At 42.4% G+C, this 25,055-nt stretch overlaps 1 protein-coding gene across 7 annotated transcripts in view; it reads right to left on the bottom strand.

Annotated features, from left to right (window-relative positions):
- inpp4ab (inositol polyphosphate-4-phosphatase type I Ab) overlaps window positions 1-24,610 on the bottom strand; it is a 130,225-nt gene extending 105,615 nt beyond the window's left edge. For all 7 annotated transcript variants that reach the window (XM_061924087.2, XM_061924088.1, XM_061924086.1 and 4 more), the window contains exons 1-9: window positions 24,510-24,610; window positions 20,946-21,005; window positions 10,764-11,004; window positions 5,661-5,705; window positions 5,471-5,589; window positions 5,270-5,386; window positions 5,107-5,186; window positions 4,912-5,023; window positions 4,731-4,821 (exon numbers count right to left, since the gene is read on the bottom strand). In XM_061924087.2, coding sequence (XP_061780071.1) covers window positions 4,731-4,821; window positions 4,912-5,023; window positions 5,107-5,186; window positions 5,270-5,386; window positions 5,471-5,589; window positions 5,661-5,705; window positions 10,764-10,869 — 670 coding nt within the window. In that variant the 5' untranslated portion in view covers window positions 10,870-11,004; window positions 20,946-21,005; window positions 24,510-24,610. The remainder of the gene's footprint in view (window positions 1-4,730; window positions 4,822-4,911; window positions 5,024-5,106; window positions 5,187-5,269; window positions 5,387-5,470; window positions 5,590-5,660; window positions 5,706-10,763; window positions 11,005-20,945; window positions 21,006-24,509) is intronic.
- Window positions 24,611-25,055: the final 445 nt, after the last annotated feature.

The raw sequence follows: 25,055 nt of genomic DNA, 5'->3' as shown, positions 1-25,055 counted from the left end.
CAGAATGGGTGACAAAGGGCAGCCTTGGCGGAGTCCAACCCTCACTGGAAACGTGTCTGACTTACTGCCGGCAATGCGGACCAAGCTCTGACACTGATTATACAGGGAGCGGACTGCCACAATCAGACAGTCCGAAACCCCATACTCTCTGAGCACTCCCCACAGGACTTCCCGAGGGACACGGTCGAATGCCTTCTCCAAGTCCACAAAGCACATGTAGACTGGTTGGGCAAACTCCCATGCACCTTCAAGGACCCTGCCGAGAGTATAGAGCTGGTAAGTTATTTATACTTTATTTAAATTATATTTGTTAAGTATCTAATAAATTGCCATTTATTATGTTTGCAGATGATACAAATGTATATTGTTCAGGAGAAGACTTGAAGGAAGTATTGAGGATAATAGAGGTTGAGTTGAATCAGCTAAAAAAAATGATAAGAAAAATTAAATCTAGTGGAAATTGATAGAGTATATGAAACTAAATTCTTGGGAATAATAATTGATCATATATACAGTATAAAGGGAAAAATATCCAAATCCATTGCTATTCTTTATAAAGTAAAACACATGCTGAATAAGAAATGTCTGCATATGTTTTTTTATTCTTTTATTTTTCCATATTTAACATATTGTGTTGAAGTTTGGGGAAATGTTTATAAAACAAACATAGAGCCAATAATTAAACTTCAAAAAAGGGTCGTTAGAATAATACACAAAGCGTGCTACTATGAACATACCAATCCATTATTCATAAGTTCTAATGTGTTAACATTTTCAGATATTGTGTTTTTAAAAACAATGGGAATGATGTTTGGAGTAAAGAACAACAGCCTTCCAGTTTGCATTCTTAGGCTATTTCCATTAAGAGGAGAAAACTATAATTTACAGGGGGGTATTGATTCTTGAAATAGGTAAAGTAAGAAGGAATACAAAATACAAATGTATTTCAGTTTTAGGAGTTAAATGGTGGAACAAGCTCAGTGATGAGTTGAAGACATGTACTTCTTTGTTAAGGTTCAAGAAAACCTTGAAATGATAAAATATAGTAACAATTACTTTCATCCCATTGATTTTTTGAACGTTGATGTTTCAGGTAACCTTATTTTCAGTGAAGGTATAGGATAGACCAGGGGTCGGCAACCTTTACCAGTCAAAGAGCCATTTTGACCAGTTTCACAAATTATAGAAAACAATGGGAGCCGCAAAAATTTTTGAAATTTTAAATGAAATAACACTGCATACAAAGTTGTTTTTTTTGCTTTGTGCTATGTATAAATCATTGGTCTCAGACACGCCGCCCACACATTTGTATGGAATTTTTAAACTGGTGCGGCATGCGGGTTTCTAATGAATAGCGCTTGTCAGCGTCATGCGTGCCGTGATGATACAGCATATAGCGCCCACTACAACCAGTGTGCCTGATCAGCCACGCGTTAAATGGAGCTTCCGCTTGCTCAAGTAGGTGACAGCAAGGCATACTTGTTCAACAACCACACAGGTTACACTGACGGTGGCGGTATAAAAAAAAAACTTTAACACTCTTACCGTATTTTCCGCACTATTAGCCGCACCTAAAAACCACAAATTTACTCAAAAGCTGACAGTGCGCCTTATAACCCGGTGCGCTTTATATATGGATTAATATTAAGATTAATTTTCATAAAGTTTCGGTCTCGCAACTACGGTAAACAGCCGCCATCTTTTTTCCCGGTAGAACAGGAAGCGCTTCTTCTTCTACGCAAGCAACCGCCAAGGTAAGCACCCGCCCCCATAGAACAGGAAGCGCTTCTTCTTCTACTGTAAGCAACCACCCGCCCGCGTAGAAGAAGAAAAAGCGCGCGGATATCACCGTACGTTTCATTTCCTTTGTGTGTTTACATCTGTAAAGACCACAAAATGGCTCCTACTAAGCGTCAGGGATCCGGTTCATGAAAAGACGCAATCTCTCCATCCTCACACGGATTACTATTTCACAGCAACTGATATTCCTGTGAACCGCACTGTGGATACAACGGGAGCACGTACGGTGAATATTCGCACCACAGGGAATGAGAAGTCATCCTTCACTGTGGTTCTAGCTTGCCATGCTAATGGCCAGAAACTTCCACCCATGGTGATATTCAAAAGGAAGACCTTGCCAAAAGAGACCTTTCCAGCCGGCGTCATCATAAAAGCTAACTCGAAGGGATGGATGAAGAAAAGATGAGCGAGTGGTTAAGGTAAGTTTAAGTTTACGCGAAGAGGCCGGGTGGCTTTTTTCACGCAGCTCTGTCCATGTTGATATACGTATGTTTGTGATTGCACATTTGCGTACATTTTGGGAGTGAACAGAGTTGTTAGAACGCTGGTTTTTAATATATTATTAAAGTTTGACTGACCTATCTGACTGTTTTTTTGACATTCCTTTAGCGCAGTTAGATGCGGCTTACAACACCGGGCGGCTTATAGGTGGACAAAGTTTTGAAATATGCCGTTCATTGAAGGCGCGGCTTTTAACCCAGGCCGCCTTATGGTGCGGAAAATACGGTACTAATAATGCGCCACACTGTGAACCCACACCAAACAAGATTGACAAACACATTTCGGGAGAACATCTGCACAGTAACACAACATAAACACAACAGGACAAATACCCAGAATCCCATGCAGCCCTAACTTTTCCGGGCTACATTATACACCCCCCGCTACCAAACCCCGCCCACCTCAACCGACGCACAGAGAGGGGGGGGGGGGGGGGGGGGGGGTGTATAATGTAGCCGGAAGAGTCAGGGCTGCATGGGATTCTGGGTATTTGTTCTGTTGTGTTTATGTTGTGTTAAGGTGCAGATGTTCTCCCGAAATGTGTTTGTCATTCTTGTTTGGTTTTGGTTCAAAGTGTGGCGCATTCTTAGTAAGAGTGTTAAAGTTGTTTTATATGGTCACCGTCAGTGTAACCTGTGTGGCTGTTGACCAAGTATGCCTTGCTGTCGCGTACGTGTGCAAGCAGAAGATGTATTTTGTATAACAAGTGTTGGGCTGGCACGCTGTTTGTACAGGTTGTAGAGGGCGCCAAATGTTGTACCATCATGGCACGCCCTTATTATAGCTGTAAGGGTGAAAATCGGTGAATATTAATCCCGGGAGTTTTCTGCGAGAGACACTGAAATCCGGAAGTTTCACGGGAAAATTGGGGCGTTCAGCAAGTAAGCTGCTGAGCCGCATCAGAGTGATCAAAGAGCTGCCTGCGGCTCCGGAGCCGCGGGTTGCCGACCCCTGGGATAGGCAAATATAAGCTACCGTATTTTCCGCACTATTAGCCGCACCTAAAAAACACAAATTTACTCAAAAGCTGACAGTGCGGCTTTTAACCCGGTGCGCTTTATATATGGATTAATATTAAGATTCATTTTCATAAAGTTTCGGTCTCGCAACTACGGTAAACAGCCGCCATTTTTTTTCCCCGTAGAAGAGGAAGTGCTTCTTCTTCTACGCAAGCAACCGCCAAGGTAAGCACCCGCCCCCATAGAACAGGAAGCGCTTCTTCTTCTACTGTAAGCAACCACCCGCCCGCGTAGCAGAAAAAGAAGAAGCGCGCGGATATTACGTTTCATTTCCTTTGTGTGTTTACATCTGTAAAGACCACAAAATGGCTCCTACTAAGCGACAGGGATCCGGTTCATGAAAAGACGCAATCTCTCCATCCGCACACGGACTACTATTTCACAGCAACTGCCTAAAGACTTTCAAGAAAAGCTGGCTACTTTCCGTGCATATTGTAAAAACAAGATAGCTGAAAAAAAGATCCGGCCAGAGAACATTATCAACATGGACGAGGTTCCACTGACTTTTGATATTCCTGTGAACCGCACTGTGGATACAACGGGAGCACGTACGGTGAATATTCGCACCACAGGGAATGAGAAGTCATCCTTCACTGTGGTTCTAGCTTGCCATGCTAATGGCCAGAAACTTCCACCCATGGTGATATTCAAAAGGAAGACCTTGCCAAAAGAGACCTTTCCAGCCGGCGTCATCATAAAAGCTAACTCGAAGGGATGGATGGATGAAGAAAAGATGAGCGAGTGGTTAAGGTAAGTTTACGCGAAGAGGCCGGGTGGCTTTTTTCACGCAGCTCCGTCCATGTTGATATACGACTCCATGCGCGCCCACATCACGCTGGTTTTTAATATATTATTAAAGTTTGACTGACCTATCTGACTGTTTTTTTGACATTCCTTTAGCGCAGTTAGATGCGGCTTACCACACGGGGCGGCTTATAGGTGGACAAAGTTTTGAAATATGCCGTTCATTGAAGGCGCGGCTTATAACTCAGGGCGCCTTATGGTGCGGAAAATACGGTATTCCTTTTTCGGTTATTCTTTTTCTTTTCTTTTTGTGTGTAAATGTGTATGATTGTTAAATATGTATAATCTGTGCTGTTAAACTGATCACACAAAATGGTTGATGGTTGATTATATGACCGAAATAAACTTATTTCATTCATTCAATAATAAGAGTCAAGGTGTGATGTAAACATGGAGTCATGGGTCAGTCAGCACAGATGGCGGACAGCGGGATAGCAAACAAAAAACAAAAAACAAAACATGTAATTCGTATGAGGGTGGATCCAGGTTTAAGTTCCGCTGCAAAACCGCATAGCGAGGTTGTGAATAAGCTGCTGGTCTGCTCCTGTTGACCCTTGTCTGCATGTCAATACAAAAGGATGTAGAATATGGAGAAGGTGATTATACCTGAACGCAGAAGGGTGTCTCTGCACAGTGAGGCGTACTTGATTCGCACTCCCATCGCTTCCGAAAGGCTCTCGTCAACAGCAAGCATTGTCTACAGGAAACACCGAAGGTGCTCAACAACATGTACGTGGGGAAAACTCACTTCCTGTTGAGGGTTTCTTTGAAAAATACGGTGCCCTACCCGGCCATTGTTACTGTCTGGAAGGCGGCTGACTGAAATTCTCTGATCTGCTTTCTCGCCCATCTGCCATGCGGACACGGAGAGGTTTCCCACCCGCTTGTTCTCCGCTGACCTGTATAATTAAAAACAAAACAACAATCTAGCTTAGCACCTTATGGGCACGTGCACATGAGAAGGGTGCCTTGCATGTTCTACCTGAGCTCCAGCTCTAATCTGTGGTCTTTTTCATGCAACAACTCCTTTACAGGGAAAAGTGCAGAGCCCAACATGTACATCTGAACCCACAAAAAGAAGGAAAACAGAAGTGTCAGTTCCGTCTGAAAGCAGAAGTGTGCGTGAGTCGTCGTAGACCTCCCACCGTGCCATGGGAGCGGTCCTTCACGTCGTAGACCGCCAGTTTCACCTGCGTCTGCTGGTTGATGTTGCAATCCTGGAAGAAGGCGACGCTGCTAAGGAAGATGGGGTTGCTGCTACCCTGTTGAAGTGGGGAACAGTGACAATAATCTGTACCAGCACATGCTAGTTCACTGGAAACACCAAACGGCGGATGGCGTTTCACCTCTATGACTTCTGTCTGGGCGTGTTTGGTCCAGAAGGCCTGCGGTGGCGTTGTGCAGCTCACTGCTACAAAACTGTTGGGTTTCCGATCCAAAGCAGGAGTCAGCAGGTCTTTGCAGGCTACTCGGCGACACACAGAGTAAATAATGACCTACCTGGATAAGTCAAAAAGCTGAATTTGATTGACTCACCGATGCTGAACTCAAGCACGGGTTCATCTGGGTCCTGACTGTTTCCTGGAAGACATACAAGACAACGCAGGCATTAGAGATGCGCGGTTTGCGGGCACAACCGCGGAGTCCGCGGATTATCCGCGGATCGGGCGGATGAAATTTAAAAAAATTAGATTTTATCCGCGGGTCGGGTCGGGTCGGGCGGTTGAAAAAAAAAAAAAAGATTTTAAATAGATTCAGGCGGGTGGCAGTTAAACCAATTGGTAAATATATATACATAGTTAAATGTTGTTACCCACATACGAAAAACGAGCAGGCACCTGCAGCATATGCCACAACAGAAGAAAAAAAAGAAAGAAGAGATGGACACTTTTACGGAGCGGAGAAGGGACGCCTCGCCGGGGTCCGGGACCGAGGCCCCTTCCCCCGAGAGGGCCCCACCGGGAGCCGTAGCTGAGGCGATCCGCGAGAAGGGCCCGACGCACGTCCAGGGTCACCACCGCGCCCACCGCACCGACACGCCGCCTCGTCCGCCTTCGCCGCGGCCGGCGTCACGCGCAGCAGGTAAGCAGCTTACCTGCCCGCCACCCCCGTTGCCGGGGGCGCGTAACAGGGGTCACTACGCGCGCAGTGCGCTCACGAAAGGGGTGAGGCTCACCCTGGTTGATATAGACAGCAGGACGGTGGCCATGGAAGTCGGAACCCGCTAAGGAGTGTGTAACAACCCACCTGCCGAATCAACTAGCCCTGGAAATGGATGGCGCTGGAGCGTCGGGACCATACCCGGCCGTCGCCGGCAGCGAGACGCGCTTGGAGGTGCGCTCAGCGCGGCTCCCATATGATTGCGCACTGGTGTGCGTCTGGGCCGTGACAGCGTGGCACGCGAATGTCTGTACTGCATTGGATCAGTCTCCTTTCTTTAACAGGCAAATAAATGGGTTGATAAATGGGTTGTACTTGTATAGCGCTTTTCTACCTTCAAGGTACTCAAAGCGCTTTGACACTACTTCCACATTTACCCATTCACACACACATTCACACACTGATGGAGGGAGCTGCCATGCAAGGCGCTAACCAGCACCCATCAGGAGCAAGGGTGAAGTGTCTTGCTCAGGACACAACGGACATGACGAGGTTGGTACTAGGTGGGGATTGAACCAGGGACCCTCGGGTTGCGCACGGCCACTCTCCCACTGCCACTCTCCCACTGCGCCAGGCAAAAGCTTTATAACCTCACTAATGCCTTGCATCGTCTATATTAGATATATAACAACGGGCGGGTGCGGGCGGGTGCGGTTCTGATTAAATGTTAGGTCGGGTGGATGGCGGATGGTTGACGACTTTCTGATGCGGTTGCGGATGAAATAATTGCCTATCCGCGCATCTCTAGCAGGCATCAAATTACGCTGAATCCGTATGTACAATGTTGACCGATTAACAGTGTTGGGTTAGTTACTGAAAACCAGTAACTAGTTACAGTTACTAGTTACTTCATTTCAAAAGTAACTCAGTTACTAACTCAGTTACTTACACCAAAAAGTAATGCGTTACTGTGAAAAGTAACTATTTAGTTACTTATTTTTTTCTTATTTTTTTTTTTAAAGCTCCCATTAATGCCTTTTTAGCCTTCATTTTAGTACTGTTATTGCACTGGAGAATAATACAATGTGTTGATCAACTTGACATGCATTTGCATCACTGAACTCTGCTAAGCAATGTGCTCTACATACAACACACAAAGACAAAGATATGTTTCAAAGGGCCAATTTGTTTCTGGCCAGAACAAATCGACAAAACTATTTTAAATAGCTGCAACATAACATACATAAGTAACAAACAGCATAACAACAGCATAGCTGTAAAGCAAGAAAGGCACACACTACATACACAAAGTCTAACCAGGCGTTTTTTCCTCAAGAAATTATGACACAAAATCATGTCTGAAGCCCAGAACACTCTTCACATTTCCCCAGTTTTAGTTTAGAGATAAGGAAAGATTAGCCTGGCCCACTCAAGCGTCCTCTGCGCACGGCAAATCTATGCCACGCACAAAATAAAAAAAATAAGCGCATAACAATTTTTGACACGACAGAGAAAACCGTTTTCGTCATCATTGTTCAAATATAATAATACGTCTGTCGAGAAGCTTTGAAGACATGAATTCCATCCATCACTTTACTGAGCAAAACTCTTTAGTGTCGGCCATAAACACATCACTGTTATATCAACAGCAGCCGCTCGCTCTTTCTCACTTGCGCCAACACATGCACATATGGCACTTAGCCAGTGATGCGTTTACAGCCACACAAAAAGTCGGACAACTCCAACACCACACATAAAGTGTCATTCCAGGTCGTTACACTATGATTCACCAATCAAATGTGTGCTTATTCTAGTGTCATTTATTAGGAATCTTAATTTATAAATATTAATCATGAAATGCTGTTAGTATATCAAATACATACTAATAAAAATAAATTTTTTACAAACAGGAAGTTGCAGGAATGTACACATGATCCCCTGCTTACATCTCATTGTGCAACATGTGAATGCTTTAATGGGAACTACCGTATTTTCCGCACTATTAGCCACACCTAAAAACCACAAATTTACTCAAAAGCTGACAGTGCGGCTTATAACCCGGTGCGCTTTATATATGGATTAATATTAAGATTCATTTTCATAAAGTTTAGGTCTCGCAACTACGGTAAACAGCCGCCATCTTTTTTCCCCGTAGAAGAGGAAGTGCTTCTTCTTCTACGGTAAGCAACCGCCAAGGTAAGCACCCGCCCCCATAGAAGAGGAAGCGCGCGGGTATTACGTTTCATTTCCTTTGTGTGTTTACATCTGTAAAGACCACAAAATGGCTCCTACTAAGCGACACACTGTGGTTCTAGCTTGCCATGCTAATGGCCAGAAACTTCCACCCATGGTGATATTCAAAAGGAAGACCTTGCCAAAAGAGAACTTTCCAGCCGGCGTCATCATAAAAGCTAACTCGAAGGGATGGATGGATGGATGAAGAAAAGATGAGCGAGTGGTTAAGGTAAGTTTACGCGAAGAGGCCGGGTGGCTTTTTTCACGCAGCTCCGTTCATGTTGATATACGACTCCATGCGCGCCCACATCACAGATGGTGTCAAAAAACAAGTGAAGCACACAAATACAACACTCGCCGTCATTCCGGGTGGATTAACCAAAGAACTCCAACCGCTCGATATTGGTGTCAACAAGGCATTTAAAGCATGACTGCGAACGGCGTGGGAACAATGGATGACCGAAGGCGAACACACCTTCACTAAGACAGGGAGACAGCGCCGGACGACATACGCCAACATCTGCCAGTGGATCGTAAATGCCTGGGCGGATATTTCGGTCTCAACTGTGGTCCGAGCTTTCCGGAAGGCAGGATTCACGGAACTGCTGGAAAAACAACAGCGACACTGACTCTGATGACTTCGACGAGACGGAGCCGGCCATTTTGGATCCCGTAGTATTCGCCCAACTTTTTAATTCGGACACCGTAGGAGAAGAATTCGAGGGATTTATGAATGAAGAATAACTTCAGAAAGTGAGTGTTATGTTTATTTTGTGTGTTGTGACATTAACGTTCGAGCAACATTAAGTTATTGCAATTGCTCTGCACTATTTTGAATTTTACTATGTTTGTGATTGCACATTTGCACATTACCGTACATTTTGGGAGTGAACAGAGTTGTTAGAACGCTGGTTTTTAATATATTATTAAAGTTTGACTGACCTATCTGACTGTTTTTTTGACATTCCTTTAGCGCAGTTAGATGCGGCTTACAACACGGGGCGGCTTATAGGTGGACAAAGTTTTGAAATATGCCGTTCATTGAAGGCGCGGCTTATAACACGGGGCGGCTTATGGTGCGGAAAATACGGTAAATGCAATGTCTGAAAGGGCTACAAACTATTTCCAAAGCAGGACCTCCACCCAGACAAACAATACAAGTACACAGTTCATGAAAAACAATATTTTTTGTCATTGTCATTGTAAGTGGGCCTAAACACTTATATTAGAAATGGAAATGACTGCTGTCATTTGATTATAACAATAAGAGAATGTTGTCTGTCTATCTGTTGGCCCTGCGATGGCTGGGGACTTGTCCAGGGTGTACACTTCCTTCCGCCCGAATGCAGCTGAGATAGGCTCCAGCGACCCCGAAAGGGACAAGCAGTAGAAAATGGATGGATGGATGGAGATTTAACTTGTTATTTAGTCATGTTTGGGACAGGTGTGCTGCTGGTGTAGCCACAGTGTGCACGTCTGATGTTGCTCACATGGGCTCCACTCAATGCTCAGGGAGTTTTTGCCTTTGCTCACACATGAACAATTAGAGGGAACATTGATTGACAGAGTGTGTGTACCTTCAGTGCTGAATGATGAGCAGAGGCAGAGTTCATCCTTAAGTGGTGGAGGTGAAGTGTCATTGGAGTCTCTATCTCTCTTTACTAGCTTCGTCGAAGCATGTTGCTTACGTAGCTTGTTTCAGCAGATTTGAATTGCTGTTTTGGGCAGTAGATGGGATCTTTGATCCAAAGCACAATTTAAATTTAACTAAAATGTTCTTTTCTTTGTGCTCGACAAAAGAAAAGTAGTGAAAATATCTCCATGTTAGCAAACTCGACTTCTGGCTCCGCCATGATCAGACACGCCCCCCCCACCCCCACACTCACACTCACACCGTCCCAGACACACACAAAGCGCGTGTCTCTCTGCTCCGGCTTGTGACACAAGAAGAATCAGAACGATGACACAGCAGCGCTCCTATAAAAGACACTTTATACTACATAAAAAGTAACGTAAAATAACGCAGTAACGCATCATGTAGTAACGGTAACTGAGTTACTGAATATAAAAAATAACGCGTTAGATTACTAGTTACCGCCGAAACTAATGGCGTTAGTACTCCCAACACTGCCGATTAATAATTGCATCCAAACAAATACTCAGTTTGTGTTTTTGTGTGTGTTTCTGTGAGAAATCTCTGATCCAACTGAGCATTTCCCTCATTTTTAGCATCTCCCCCCCAAAAGTTACATTTAGAATAATGCAATTTCATTTCATTTTCAGCCAGATTCTTATCTTCCTTACCTGCCAGGGCTAAGCCAATCATCTCGCTGGACAGCTGGAACGTGTTCGCCCGGTAGACTGACCACGGCCTCTGGGCCCGACCACTGCGCTCTCTGCTCCCTGCCATGCTTGTCTGGGACGAGGGGGCAATGGCGGGAGGCCTGAACACGAAGCCTTACGCTCGTACTGTCACACACTCCCATGTGACTTGGTCCTTCCTTCTGTGTCTCTCCACATTTGCTTCTGGCAGCAGTTGACTTGTCTGTGACACACAATACAACATGTATGACGACCAGAGGTGGGTAGAGTAGCCAGAAATTGTACTCAAGTAAGAGTACTGTTACTTTAGAGATTTATTACTCAAGTAAAAGTAATGAGTAGTTACCCAAATATTTACTTGAGTAAAAGTAAAAAGTATGTTGTGAAAAAACTACTCAAGTACTGAGTAACTGATGAGTAACATACACACACATATCATATATATATATATATATATATATATATATACACATACATTGATATATACAGTATATCATTTATATTTATTTATTTTGCCGTTTTTGTTTACATGTTAAAGGTGTTTTAATGAATATACATGCATGTTTAACACATATAGATTCCTTTCTTTCATGTTGACAAGAATATAAGTTGGTGTATTACCTGATTCTGATGACTTGCATTGATTGTAATCAGACAGCAGTGCTTAACGTCCACGTTTTCAAATGCAGGAGAAAAAAAGTTCCTCCTTTCTGTCTAATACCACATGAAAGTGGTTGGTTTCTGGTATCTTATTTGTCCAGCTTCCATATTCGTTTTCACACACTTTACAAGAAATACATTGGCGGCAAATTCCGTAGCTTGCTAGCTTGTTTGCGCTGGCTTTCGGAGACTCTTATTTTGAAAGCGCAGGCGCGATGGAGCGGCACTTTTATTGTGAAGACAGGAACTGTACAGTCAGTCTTTAGGCTTGTGACGGGATGTACGTTTGAAATAAAAAAGTGTCTTTTTTCCTTCACACTTTTGATTGATTGATTGAAACTTGTATTAGTAGATTGCACAGTACAGTACATATTCCGTACAATTGACCACTAAATGGTAACACCCCAATAAGTTTTTCAACTTGTTTAAGTCAGGTCATGTGACCGCCTGGCTCTGTTTGATTGGTCCAACGTCACCAGTGACTGCATCTGATTGGTGGAACGGAGTGAACGTCACCAGTGACTGCATTTTATTGGTGGAACGGAGTGAAACGTCACCAGTAAGGCAGGCACTATGAAGGTCTGTCTGACAGACCAAAACAAAGAAAGCGTGCATTAACAGATCGATAAAAATTAGTAGCGAGCTGAATGTAGATAAAAGTAGCGGAGTAAAAGTAGCGTTTCTTCTCTATAAATATACTCAAGTAAAAGTAAAAGTAAGTTGCATTAAAACTACTCTTAGAAGTACAATTTATCCCAAAAGTTACTCAAGTAGATGTAACGGAGTAAATGTAGCGCGTTACTACCCACCTCTGACAGTACTGTTCATGATAAAAGTTAATTGATTTAAATTGACAGTTGAACTGATTTTTTTTCAATGTGTGTTTATAAAAAATCTCAGTTCTTCTCTTACACACTCATCATACCTCAAAAGGAAAAAAAAGGGTTCATGTAATTGCACACTATGATATGTAATGTGATATGTATTATATGCAAAGTGTGTGATACCTAAGGGCTTTGTGAAACCAAGATACAGAACAAGATCAAATGAAGATCTGCATGGACAGGACGAGACCAATTTTAAGGACATTGTACTCTGATAGTTGGTGATGGTGCAGGTTAGGGATGTAACTGTTACAAAATGTCATATCATTGTTATCATTATTATCACGGTATTGATGAATGTGCTCTAAAAGTACACACTGAAATCTTTTAACCAAGTTTAATAAAAAAATAAAAATAAAAAAATAAATATAGACACATTGTTAGTAAGCCTATTATTTTGTATGTTTTGTCTTTCTTATGCTTCACTGATAGTGTTCTGGCAGGCGTTGTGACGCCCTTTTCTGTTCAGCGGTCCTTGAACGCACCGTATATGCGTGCAGTGTGACACAGAAGTTACTGTAAGCTTGCGTGTTAACTTTCTCCGACGCTGGAAAGGTTATGCTTTTTCCCACTCCTTATTTTCCTCGTCCTTATTGCTCAATGTTAATGCTGTGTGTAAATGAGTATATTCATAGCTAGAATTCACTTAAATTCAAGTATTTTTTTTATATATATATATATATATATATATATATATATATATATATATATATATATATATATATATATATATACACATATATATATATATATATATATATATATTAGAGATGCGCGGATAGGCAATTATTTCATCCGTAACCGCATCACAAAAGTCGTCAACCATCCGCCATCCACCCGAACTAACATTTTATCAAAACCGCACCCGCCCGCACCCGCCCGTTGTTATATATCTAATATAGACAATGCAAGGCATTAGTGAGGTTATAAAGCTTTTGCCTGTTAAAGAAAGGAGACTGATCCAATGCAGCAGAGACATTCAAAGCGTGCCACGCTGTCACGGCCCAGACGCACACCAATGCGCAATCATCTGGGAGCCGCGCTGAGCGCACCTCCAAGCGCGCTCGCGCCACTCAAACTGCTGCAGGCAGCTGCGTTCTATCTTGTTTTAACATCCTGTGGCACTCTTCTGGGATCACGGCGGACAAAACTACTCATGCTCAGGGTGTTTGTGGCGGTTCGGGGTTTTGCACAAATGTGATGCACCATGTTAGATGTCCCGGTTTTGTGACTGTCGTAGACATAAACAGCGTCGCAGCTCTTGCAAATCACGTAGCCAGCATTACTATCATCCTGATTTACAACCTCATAAAAACGAGTCCACGCTGAACTTTTCTGGCCTTTTTTTCCCTGGTCTTTAGTATTCCCTTTTTTATTTTTTCGCGTACCACGTTTGCTGTCGGCGTTGCCATCTTTTTTTTTTTTCTTCTTCTGTTGTGGCGTGCTGCAGGTGCCTGCTCGTTTTTCGTATGTGGGTAACAACATTTAACTATGTATATATATTTCCCAATTGGTTTAACTGCCACCAGCCTGAATCTATTTAAAATCTAATTTTTTTTTTATTTCAACCGCCCGACCCGCGGATAATCCGCGGACTCCGCGGTTGTGTCCGCAAACTGCGCATCTCTAATATATATATATATATATATATATATATATACATATATATATATATATATATATATATATATATATATATATCCATCCATCCATCCATTTTCTACCGCTTATTCCCTTCTGGGTCGCGGGGGGCGCTGGAGCCTATCTCAGCTACAATCGGGCGAAAGGCGGGGTACATCCTGGACAAGTCGCCACCTCATCGCAGGGCCAAAATAAATACTTGACTTTCAGTGAATTCTAGCTATATATAAATATGTATTTTATTATATATATATATACATATAAATAAAATAAATACTTGAATTTCAGTGTTCATTTATTTACACATATACACACATAACACTCCTCTCTACTCATTGTTGTATTTGAAAGTGCAATGCTTTGCAGCCAGTAGCACAGCCTTTGAAGGAGCATAGGTATGGGCAGTGTAATATTCTGGGTTTGAGTCAATAACCAGGCGAGGTGACAAAGTTACGTCTCTTTACGTCATACTTCAGAACCGACTCCCACACTTGCCGTCAGGGTGGGCAATACAACGTAAACCGTTGGCCAACCAAAAAGTTGGAAATCGGGAGAAATTCAAGAGAATGGTTGTCCCGGGAGATTTTCGGGAGAGGCACTGAAATTCGGGAGTCTCCCGGAAAATTCGGGAGGGTTGGCAAGTATGCCCCCGGTATAAACTATTCGCTTGCCTAACAATTACTATTGCGACATCCAGTGGACACATTTAGAACAGCAGTTTAAAAATGCATCTCAATTTTACACTTAGCAAACTCATCTTGTGGGCTGGACTGAACCTGTTGGCGGGCCTGATCCGGCCCTTAGGCCGCATGTTTGACATCCCCGATATAGAGTGTAGCTCGCACCCACAGGAGCGATTAATAAATAAATAATTTGGCATAATAGTGACCTGAGGATTGTAGTCGCATGGTAACAGGTTCAATGAAATGAAATACTGCATAAGCATCCTCAATTTGAGAAGGATTCAATTAAAACTATGATTCTAGGTTAATAGTTGCTGGCCTACTTTAAGATAACTGGTCCACACTGATCTCTCAGCGGTGCCTGATTTGCCCCAGTTTGATTTACGAGCCCTACATCTGTCGTGGCGACTGGACCGACTGTAGCAGCACCTACCTTCTTTCTACATTTGCGACCAAACTCCACAGCAGTTATACAGAGTTTAGACAATCAGAGCCCTGGAGAAATGTACAATTTACTTTTTATTCACTAGCTTTTAACCCAGCATGAGACTTGGAATAATTAGGGCCCGCCTGGCCCATTGCAGAAGAACTCCCAAAGGGAGTCCTTTTGCTTCAATGGGACAGAAGGACCAATTGTTATTGTAGCGTTTTGTTTTTATTTGAACTGCCTTTTATTTGATTAATTTATTTATTTTTAATTTTTTATGTGATCTTTTTATTCCTAAATGTATATTTTTTACTTTTGTTTTAAATTATACTGTATGTTAACGTATCTCCTATTTCTGGGGCTGAGGTTGCTGAGGTAGTTAAAAAGCTCCTCGGTGGCAAGGCCCCATGGGTAGATGAGATCCGCCCGGAGTTCCTTAAGGCTCTGGATGCTGTGGGGCTGTCTTGGTTGACAATACTCTGCAGCATCGCGTGGACATCGGGGGCGGTACCACTGGATTGGCAGACCGGGGTGGTGGTTCCTCTCTTTAAGAAGGGGAACCGGAGGGTGTGTTCTAACTATCGTGGGATCACACTCCTCAGCCTTCCCGGTAAGGTCTATTCAAGTGTACTGGAGAGGAGGCTACGCCGGATAGTCGAACCTCGGATTCAGGAGGAACAGTGTGGTTTTTGTCCTGGTCGTGGAACTGTGGACCAGCTCTATACTCTCGGCAGGGTCCTTGAGGGTGCATGGGAGTTTGCCCAACCAGTCTACATGTGCTTTGTGGACTTGGAGAAGGCATTCGACCGTGTCCCTCGGGAAGTCCTGTGGGGAGTGCTCAGAGAGTATGGGGTATCGGACTGTCTGATTGTGGCAGTCCGCTCCCTGTATGATCAGTGCCAGAGCTTGGTCCGCATTGCCGGTAGTAAGTCGGACACGTTTCCAGTGAGGGTTGGACTCCGCTAAGGCTGCCCTTTGTCACCGATTCTGTTCATAACTTTTATGGACAGAATTTCTAGGCACAGTCAAGGCGTTGAGGGGATCTGGTTTGGTGGCTGCAGGATTAGGTCTCTGCTTTTTGCAGATGATGTGGTCCTGATGGCTTCATCTGGCCAGGATCTTCAGCTCTCACTGGATCGGTTCGCAGCTGAGTGTGAAGCGACTGGGATGAGAATCAGCACCTCCAAGTCCGAGTCCATGGTTCTCGCCCGGAAAAGGGTGGAGTGCCATCTCCGGGTTGGGGAGGAGACCCTGCCCCAAGTGGAGGAGTTCAAGTACTTCGGAGTCTTGTTCACGAGTGAGGGAAGAGTGGATCGTGAGATCGACAGGCGGATCGGCGCGGCGTCTTCAGTAATGCGGACGCTGTATCGATCCGTTGTGGTGAAGAAGGAGCTGAGCCGGAAGGCAAAGCTCTCAATTTACCGGTCGATCTACGTTCCCATCCTCACCTATGGTCATGAGCTTTGGGTTATGACCGAAAGGACAAGATCACGGGTACAAGCGGCCCAAATGAGTTTCCTCCGCCGGGTGGCGGGGCTCTCCCTTAGAGATAGGGTGAGAAGCTCTGCCATCCGGGAGGAGCTCAAAGTAAAGCCGCTGCTCCTCCACATCGAGAGGAGCCAGATGAGGTGGTTCGGGCATCTGGTCAGGATGCCACCCGAACGCCTCCCTAGGGAGACCCAGGACACATTGGGAACACTATATCTCCCGGCTGGCCTGGGAACGCCTCGGGGTCCCACAGGAAGAGCTGGACGAAGTGGCTGGGGAGAGGGAAGTCTGGGCTTCCCTGCTTAGGCTGCTGCCCCCGCGACCCGACCTTGGATAAGCGGAAGAAGATGGATGGATGGATGGACATTTGAGCACGTTTGTGTTCAATTACAATAAGTGTGTTTATCCTAAACGTTCCTGACACTTTATTTTACACACTTTGGCATTTTTACCAAGTTTTTTTTTCTTTTGGACAATACCACAATAATATCACACCATGAGATTGATATTGTTGCATCCTGAGTCTTTAACCAATAAATGTGTTTGCAATTGTTTTTTTTAAGTTTTAAATTTCAGTTATGCTGATAACTATTTACTGTATGTCAACGTCCGTCAGCGTGTCTGAAGAATGATGACATAGAGAGGTTCCACAGTAGGGAATAAGGGAAACTAATTTTAGAAAGTTTTGACTGCGTGACTTGAATGAAAAATACATGGCTTAGAGCAGGGGTGCTCATTACGTCGATCGCGAGCTACCGGTCGATCTCGGAGGGTGTGTCAGTCGATCACCAGCCAGGCATTAAAAAAATAGTCCTAAAAATGAGCGATCATAAATCTTCACTATGACGTCACTTTCGTCACTTGATTGACATTCACGGCACCCGAGGGTCTTCTGAGATGACGCTGGCTGCTGCCAGCTCATTAAAATTACCGACTGGAAGGCGAGAAACACTTTATTTCAACAGACTCTGGCGCCGTACCTGTCGTCAAAACTCTAAAGACCGACTGCACAGTTGCACAATAAAAGTGCTGCTTCATCCTGCCTGCGCTACCAAAATAAGAGTCTCAGAAAGCTGGCGTGCACAAGCTAGCAAGCTACGGAGTTTGCCGACAATGTATTTCTTGTAAAGTGTATACAAAGGAGTACGGAAGCTGGACAAATAAGATGCCAAAAACCAACCACTTTCATGTGGTATTGGACAGAAAGGAGGACTTTTTTTCTCCTCCATTCGAAAATGCGGACATTATCATCACCACTGTCTGATTCCAATCAATGCAAGTCATCACAATCAGGTAATACACCAACTTATATTCTTGTCTTCATGAAAGAAAGGAATCTATATGCATTAAACATGCTTGTATTATCATTAAACACCTTTAACTTATTAACAATATTAACTATGTGTTAAACATGCTTGTATTATCTTTAAACACCTTTAACTTGTTAACAATATTAACTATATGTGTTAAACATGCTTGTATTATCATTAAACACCTATAACTTGTTAACAATATTAACTATATGTGTTAAACATACTTGTATTATCATTAAACACCTTTAACTTGTTAACAATATTAATTATGTGTTAACCATGCTTGTATTATCTTTAAACACCTTTAACTTATTACCAATATTAACTATAAGTGTTAAACATGCTTGTATTATCTTTAAACACCTTTAAGTTGTTAACAATATTAACTATGTGTTAAACATTCTTGTATTATCATTAAACATCTTTCATTTATTAACAATATTAACTATATGTGTTAAACATGCTTGCATTATCATTAAACATCTTTAATTTATTAACAATATTAACTATATGTGTTAAACATGCTTGTATTATCATTAAACACCTTTAACTTGTTAACAATATTAACTATATGTATTAAACATGCTTCCATTATCATTAAACACCTTTAACTTATTAACAATATTAACTATATGTGTTAAACATGCTTGCATTATCTTTAAACACCTTTAACTTATTAACAATAGTAACTATATGTGTTAAACATGCTTGTATTATCATTAAACACCTTTAACTTGTTAACAATATTAACTATATGTATTAAACATACTTGTATTATCATTAAAAACCTTTAATTTATTAACAATATTAACTACATGTGTTAAACATGCTTGTATTGTCATTAAACATCTTTAACTTGTTAACAAAAACATATGTTTCATAAATAAGTAAATATAAATTATATATATGAATGAGGTAGATCCCCACGACTTGATCAATTGAAAAGTAGCTCGCCTGCAGAAAAAGTGTGAGCACCCCTGGCTTAGAGGGAACTGAAGAGGCCATAGAAGAGACCTACAAATAACAGCATTCGTGAAATTGAGCACGTGCACATGATTTATAGTTGATGGGAAAGTTGTGCGAGAGCTCAGAGTGGATTTAGCTGTGACATGATGGAAAAAAAAGTTAGTCTTTGTTTATAGTTTATGTAGTTTGACTTTCTTTTAACCCTTGAGTATAATTTACTTCACTCGTTAGCCTTGTTTGAGAATATGGAGCTCATCTTGTTCGTGTATGGAAGTGAGCGCGTCCGTGTATCTGGAGCTCGGCCAGTTGACCAAATATGGCAAAAAGCCATTTTGTACTGGTCGGTGGTGTGTGCAAAGACTCATTATGAACAAGAACTGGGTCTACCCAATCTTCTCCAAGTGCACAAATTGATTAGCTCAGATCTGCCATTGACATACAAACCCCGTTTCCATATGAGTTGGGAAATTGTGTTGGATGTAAATATAAACGGAATACAATGATTTGCAAATCCTTCTCAACCCATATTCAATTGAATATGCTACAAAGACAACATATTTGATGTTCAAACTGATAAATTTTTTATTTTTTTGCAAATAATCATTAACTTTAGAATTTGATGGCGGCAACACGTGACAAAGAAGTTGGGAAAGGTGGCAATAAATACTGATAAAGTTGAGGAATGCTCATCAAACACTTATTTGGAACATCCCACAGGTGTGCAGGCTAATTGGGAACAGGTGGGTGCCATGATTGGGTATCCCAAAAAATGCTCAGTCTTTCACAAGAAAGGATGGGGCGAGGTACACCCCTTTGTCCACAACTGCGTGAGCAAATAGTCAAACAGTTTAAGAACAACGTTTCTCAAAGTGCAATTGCAAGACATTTAGGGATTTCAACATCTACGGTCCATAATATCATCAAAAGGTTCAGAGAATCTGGAGAAATCACTCCACGTAAGCGGCATGGCCGGAAACCAACAGTGACCTTCCATCCCTCAGACGGCACTGTATCAAAAACCGACATCAATCTCTAAAGGATATCACCACATGGGCTCAGGAACACTTCAGAAAACCACTGTCACTAAATACAGTTGGTCGCTACATCTGTAAGTGCAAGTTAAAGCTCTACTATGCAAAGCCAAAGCCATTTATCAACAACATCCAGAAACGCCGCCGGCTTCTCTGGGCCCGAGATCATCTAAGATGGACTCATGCAAAGTGGAAAAGTGTTCTGTGGTCTGACGAGTCCACATTTCAAATAGTTTTTGGAAATATTCGACATCGTGTCATCCGGACCAAAGGGGAAGCGAACCATCCAGACTGTTATCGACGCAAAGTTGAAAAGCCAGCATGTGTGATGGTATGGGGGTGCATTAGTGCCCAAGGCATGGGTAACTTACACATATGTGAAGGCACCATTAATGCTGAAAGGTACATCCAGGTTTTGGAACAACATATGCTGCCATCTAAGCGCCGTCTTTTTCATGGACACCCCTGCTTATTTCAGCAAGAAAATGCCAAGCCACATTCAGCACGTGTTACAACAGCGTGGCTTCGTAAAAAAAGACTGCGGGTACTTTCCTGGCCCGCCTGCAGCCCAGACCTGTCTCCCATCGAAAATGTGTGGCGCATTATGAAGCGTAAAATACGACAGTTGAACGACTGAAGCTCTACATAAAACAAGAATGGGAAAGAATTCCACTTTCAAAGCTTCAACAATTAATTTCCTCAGTTCCCAATCGCTTACTGAGTGTTGTTAAAAGAAAAGGCCATGTAATACAGTGGTGAACATGCCCTTTCCCAACTACTTTGGCACATGTTGCAGCCATGAAATTCTAAGTTAATTATTATTTGCAAAAAAAAAAAAAAAGTTTATGAGTTTGAACATCAAATATGTTGTCTTTGTAGTGCATTCAACTGAATATGGGTTGAAAAGGATTTGCAAATCATTGTATTCCGTTTATATTTACATCTAACACAATTTCCCAACTCATATGGAAACGGGGTTTGTATAACGTTTGTTAATTAGCACAAGATGAGGAAAAATCTGTATCTTGCCATACGATATTCCACAGCTTGTGTCCCTTTCAATGGACTCACAGTCTTCTCCAGGAAGGTGAGGAGGACTATTGATGAGGTAGAGAAACAGGAGGTCACAACCTGAGAAGAAAACAATGATTCAGATTAGAGTGCTGCTAAAAGTGTGTTTTCCCCATGCAGGTTAATTACACTAATATTAGAAGTGTGTGTGTGTGTGTGTGTGTGTGCCACCTGAGTCCATTAGAATAACGCATTAATAATGTCTTTCAGTGGACCGAGCAGCTGTTGGCCTTTCACATGATAATGAGCAACACCTTTAAACTCCATCCTCCAGCACACACCTCTAAAAAAAAACAGTCCTGGTTTTATTCTGACGCACTGCAGTAAATGAACAATTCTCAAGGTTCCTGACATCCACAAATGTTCTGTATTGCTCAAGTTACCAGCACTTCCTTTGGATGTTGCACAAGGGAAGTTAAAAGATACCGACACACTCCATGGCTACAATGTCAGTAAAAAACACTTCAGGACTTGACTTGGACCAGATGTATGCATTTCTCACCAAAAAAAAAAGATAGAAAAGTATTACTAGGATGCATTTTTTTCAGGTCAATGCATGGTGAAATCTATTTATCTTTGAATCAAAATACCCACAGACACATACACTTATATTCGGATAATAACCACGCTGGTTGTGTGGTAAACACGGTAAACAAATATGACTGCGTGCACTTGCCTCCAGCTGCTAGCAGCATGATTGTGCACTTTCAACAACAACAACATATCCAAAACGCAGCTCAGACTTGCACAGTCAAGACACAATCAAGTGTTATTCAGTGTTACACGGCAGCTGCACCACACACACATACCCGAGGATGCCCGCTTCCACGACCGGGCAGGATGTAAACAAAGTCACGTTGCTGACGGCATCATCACGAGGCAAAAAAAAAAAATAACGCAGCTGCATCTTCTTGCCCCTCTCGTCTTCCCCTATCACTCCAGCCATTTAACACTTTGCAGCACAAACAGCTCCACCACTCCGGCTGCAGCCATCCTGTGGTTACTGCTGCCGTTCTTACAGTCATGTGCTTCCCTCTTTGGATCGCAGCAACACTATCATATTAATAGAAACCACATCATTTATATTTACAAGCAATATGGAGATCAATCTTGTTTCTTTACACATGTCAGGGGATGCTGCTATCTTTAGCATACACACACTAGAGACTGAACAGCAGAGGTGGGTAGAGTAGCCAGAAATTGTACTCAAGTAAGAGTACTGTTACTTTAGAGATTTATTACTCAAGTAAAAGTAAGGAGTAGTCACCCAAATATTTACTTGAGTAAAAGTAAAAAGTATGTTGTGAAAAAACTACTCAAGTACTGAGTAACTGATGAGTAACATACACACACACATATATATACAGGTAAAAGCCAGTAAATTAGAATATTTTGAAAAACTTGATTTATTTCAGTAATTGCATTCAAAAGGTGTAACTTGTACATTATATTTATTCATTGCACACAGACTGATGCATTCAAATGTTTATTTCATTTAATTTTGATGATTTGAAGTGGCAACAAATGAAAATCCAAAATTCCGTGTGTCACAAAATTAGAATATTACTTAAGGCTAATACAAAAAAGGGATTTTTAGAAATGTTGGCCAACTGAAAAGTATGAAAATGAAAAATATGAGCATGTACAATACTCAATACTTGGTTGGAGCTCCTTTTGCCTCAATTACTGCGTTAATGCGGCGTGGCATGGAGTCGATGAGTTTCTGGCACTGCTCAGGTGTTATGAGAGCCCAGGTTGCTCTGATAGTGGCCTTCAACTCTGCGTTTTTGGGTCTGGCATTCTGCATCTTCCTTTTCACAATACCCCACAGATTTTCTATGGGGCTAAGGTCAGGGGAGTTGGCAGGCCAATTTAGAACAGAAATACCATGGTCCGTAAACCAGGCACGGGTAGATTTTGCGCTGTGTGCAGGCGCCAAGTCCTGTTGGAACTTGAAATCTCCATCTCCATAGAGCAGGTCAGCAGCAGGAAGCATGAAGTGCTCTAAAACTTGCTGGTAGACGGCTGCGTTGACCCTGGATCTCAGGAAACAGAGTGGACCGACACCAGCAGATGACATGGCACCCCAAACCATCACTGATGGTGGAAACTTTACACTAGACTTCAGGCAACATGGATCCTGTGCCTCTCCTGTCTTCCTCCAGACTCTGGGACCTCGATTTCCAAAGGAAATGCAAAATTTGCATGGTTGGGTGATGGTTTGGGGTGCCATGTCATCTGCTGGTGTCGGTCCACTCTGTTTCCTGAGATCCAGGGTCAACGCAGCCGTCTACCAGCAAGTTTTAGAGCACTTCAAAAAGTGTTCTGTGGTCTGACGAGTCCACATTTCAAATTGTTTTTGGAAACTGTGGACGTCGTGTCCTCCGGACCAAAGAGGCAAAGGAACCATCCGGATTGTTATAGGCGCAAAGTGTAAAAGGCAGCATGTGTGATGGTATTGGGGTGTATTAGTGCCCAAGACATGGGTAACTTACACATCTGTGAAGGCGCCATTAATGCTGAAAGGTACATACAGGTTTTGGAACAACATATGTTGCCATCCAAGCAACGTTACCATGGACGCCCCTGCTTATTTCAGCAAGACAATGCCAAGCCACGTGTTACATCAACGTGGCTTCATAGTAAAAGAGTGCGGGTACTAGACTGGCCTGCCTGTAGTCCAGACCTGTCTCCCATTGAAAATGTGTGGCGCATTATGAACCCTAAAATAGCACAACGGAGACCCCCGGACTGTTGAACAACTTAATCTGTACATCAAGCAAGAATGGGAAAGAATTCCACCTGAGAAGCTTAAAAAATGTGTCTCCTCAGTTCCCAAACGTTTACTGAGTGTTGTTAAAAGGAAAGGCCATGTAACACAGTGGTGAACATGCCCTTTCCCAACTACTTTGGCACGTGTTGCAGCCATGAAATTCTAAGTCAATTAGTATTTGCAAAAAAAAAGTTTGAACATGAAATATGTTGTCTTTGTAGTGCATTCAATTGAATATGGGTTGAAAAGGATTTGCAAATCATTGTATTCCGTTTATATTTACATCGAACACAATTTCCCAACTCATATGGAAACGGGGTTTGTAGAAGTAGGACCCTTTCAAAATAAGAGAGGTAACATACATTTTCCACACCTTACGTACAATCCGCAAACACACCACGCAGTGTGCATGAAGATAATAAAACAGGGTTTCTAACAAAATGTTATATATTATAGCTGTGATATTTCAGATTGTAACACGCTGACGGGACGAAGACGAATTGCACGAGTCACTTCCGGTCAGAGATTCTCCCAAAACAACATTAATGTCCATCCTCTGATGAAGCTTGCTCCTTTTTTCCCACTATCAAATTATTTGATATCCCTCAGATTCCCTCCAGTTTAAGGACAATGTTCAAGCCACAAGGTCAAAACTCAACTTTTTCGGGAAAAGCTAGTCTTTTCTTAAGCTGTAATGTAAACACTACAGAACCGTCGTTAAAAAACAACAACTTTAACACAGTTAAGACACTCGCTTGAGTCGTTAGGTGTGCCGGAAATGTATTACTTACATGCTCCTCTTCAGCATTCAAGAGTTAAATCCGTTATTTAAGTGAAAAAGGAGAGCCTGAGGTCGCCACAACGTCTCAGACTGCAGCACCAGAAGTGACAGGCCGGCTAGTTCCGCCTCCTGTGTGACGTCACCATGACGTCATCACGTGCTCCTTCACCGCGCGGGCTTTTTGCTTTCAAAAACAAAAATAAAATGAGTTCCTTAAAAAAAATATTATAAAATGATGTGCGTACAATAATTCCAGTCAAAATAAATAAATAGATAAAATTAAGAATAATTTAAGTATACATTTTTTTTACCAAACTATAAACGGATTGTTTTCTTCCAGAATACAATTCACTCTCTAGCGTCATCTAGTGGATAACATTTATAAGTGTTAATGATCTAGTTCAGGGGTCGGCAACCCAAAATGTTGAAAGAGCCATATTGGACCAAAATTACAAAAAAGTAATCTGTCTGGAGCCGCAAAGAAAATGAAAAGATTTACTGTATATAAGTGTTATAATGATGGCAACACACATACTTGCCAACCTTGAGACCTCAG

This window comes from Nerophis lumbriciformis, linkage group LG28, assembly GCF_033978685.3.
Source record: "Nerophis lumbriciformis linkage group LG28, RoL_Nlum_v2.1, whole genome shotgun sequence".
NCBI classification, from domain to species: domain Eukaryota; kingdom Metazoa; phylum Chordata; class Actinopteri; order Syngnathiformes; family Syngnathidae; genus Nerophis; species Nerophis lumbriciformis.
This window is presented reverse-complemented; position numbering and strand designations above follow the sequence as displayed.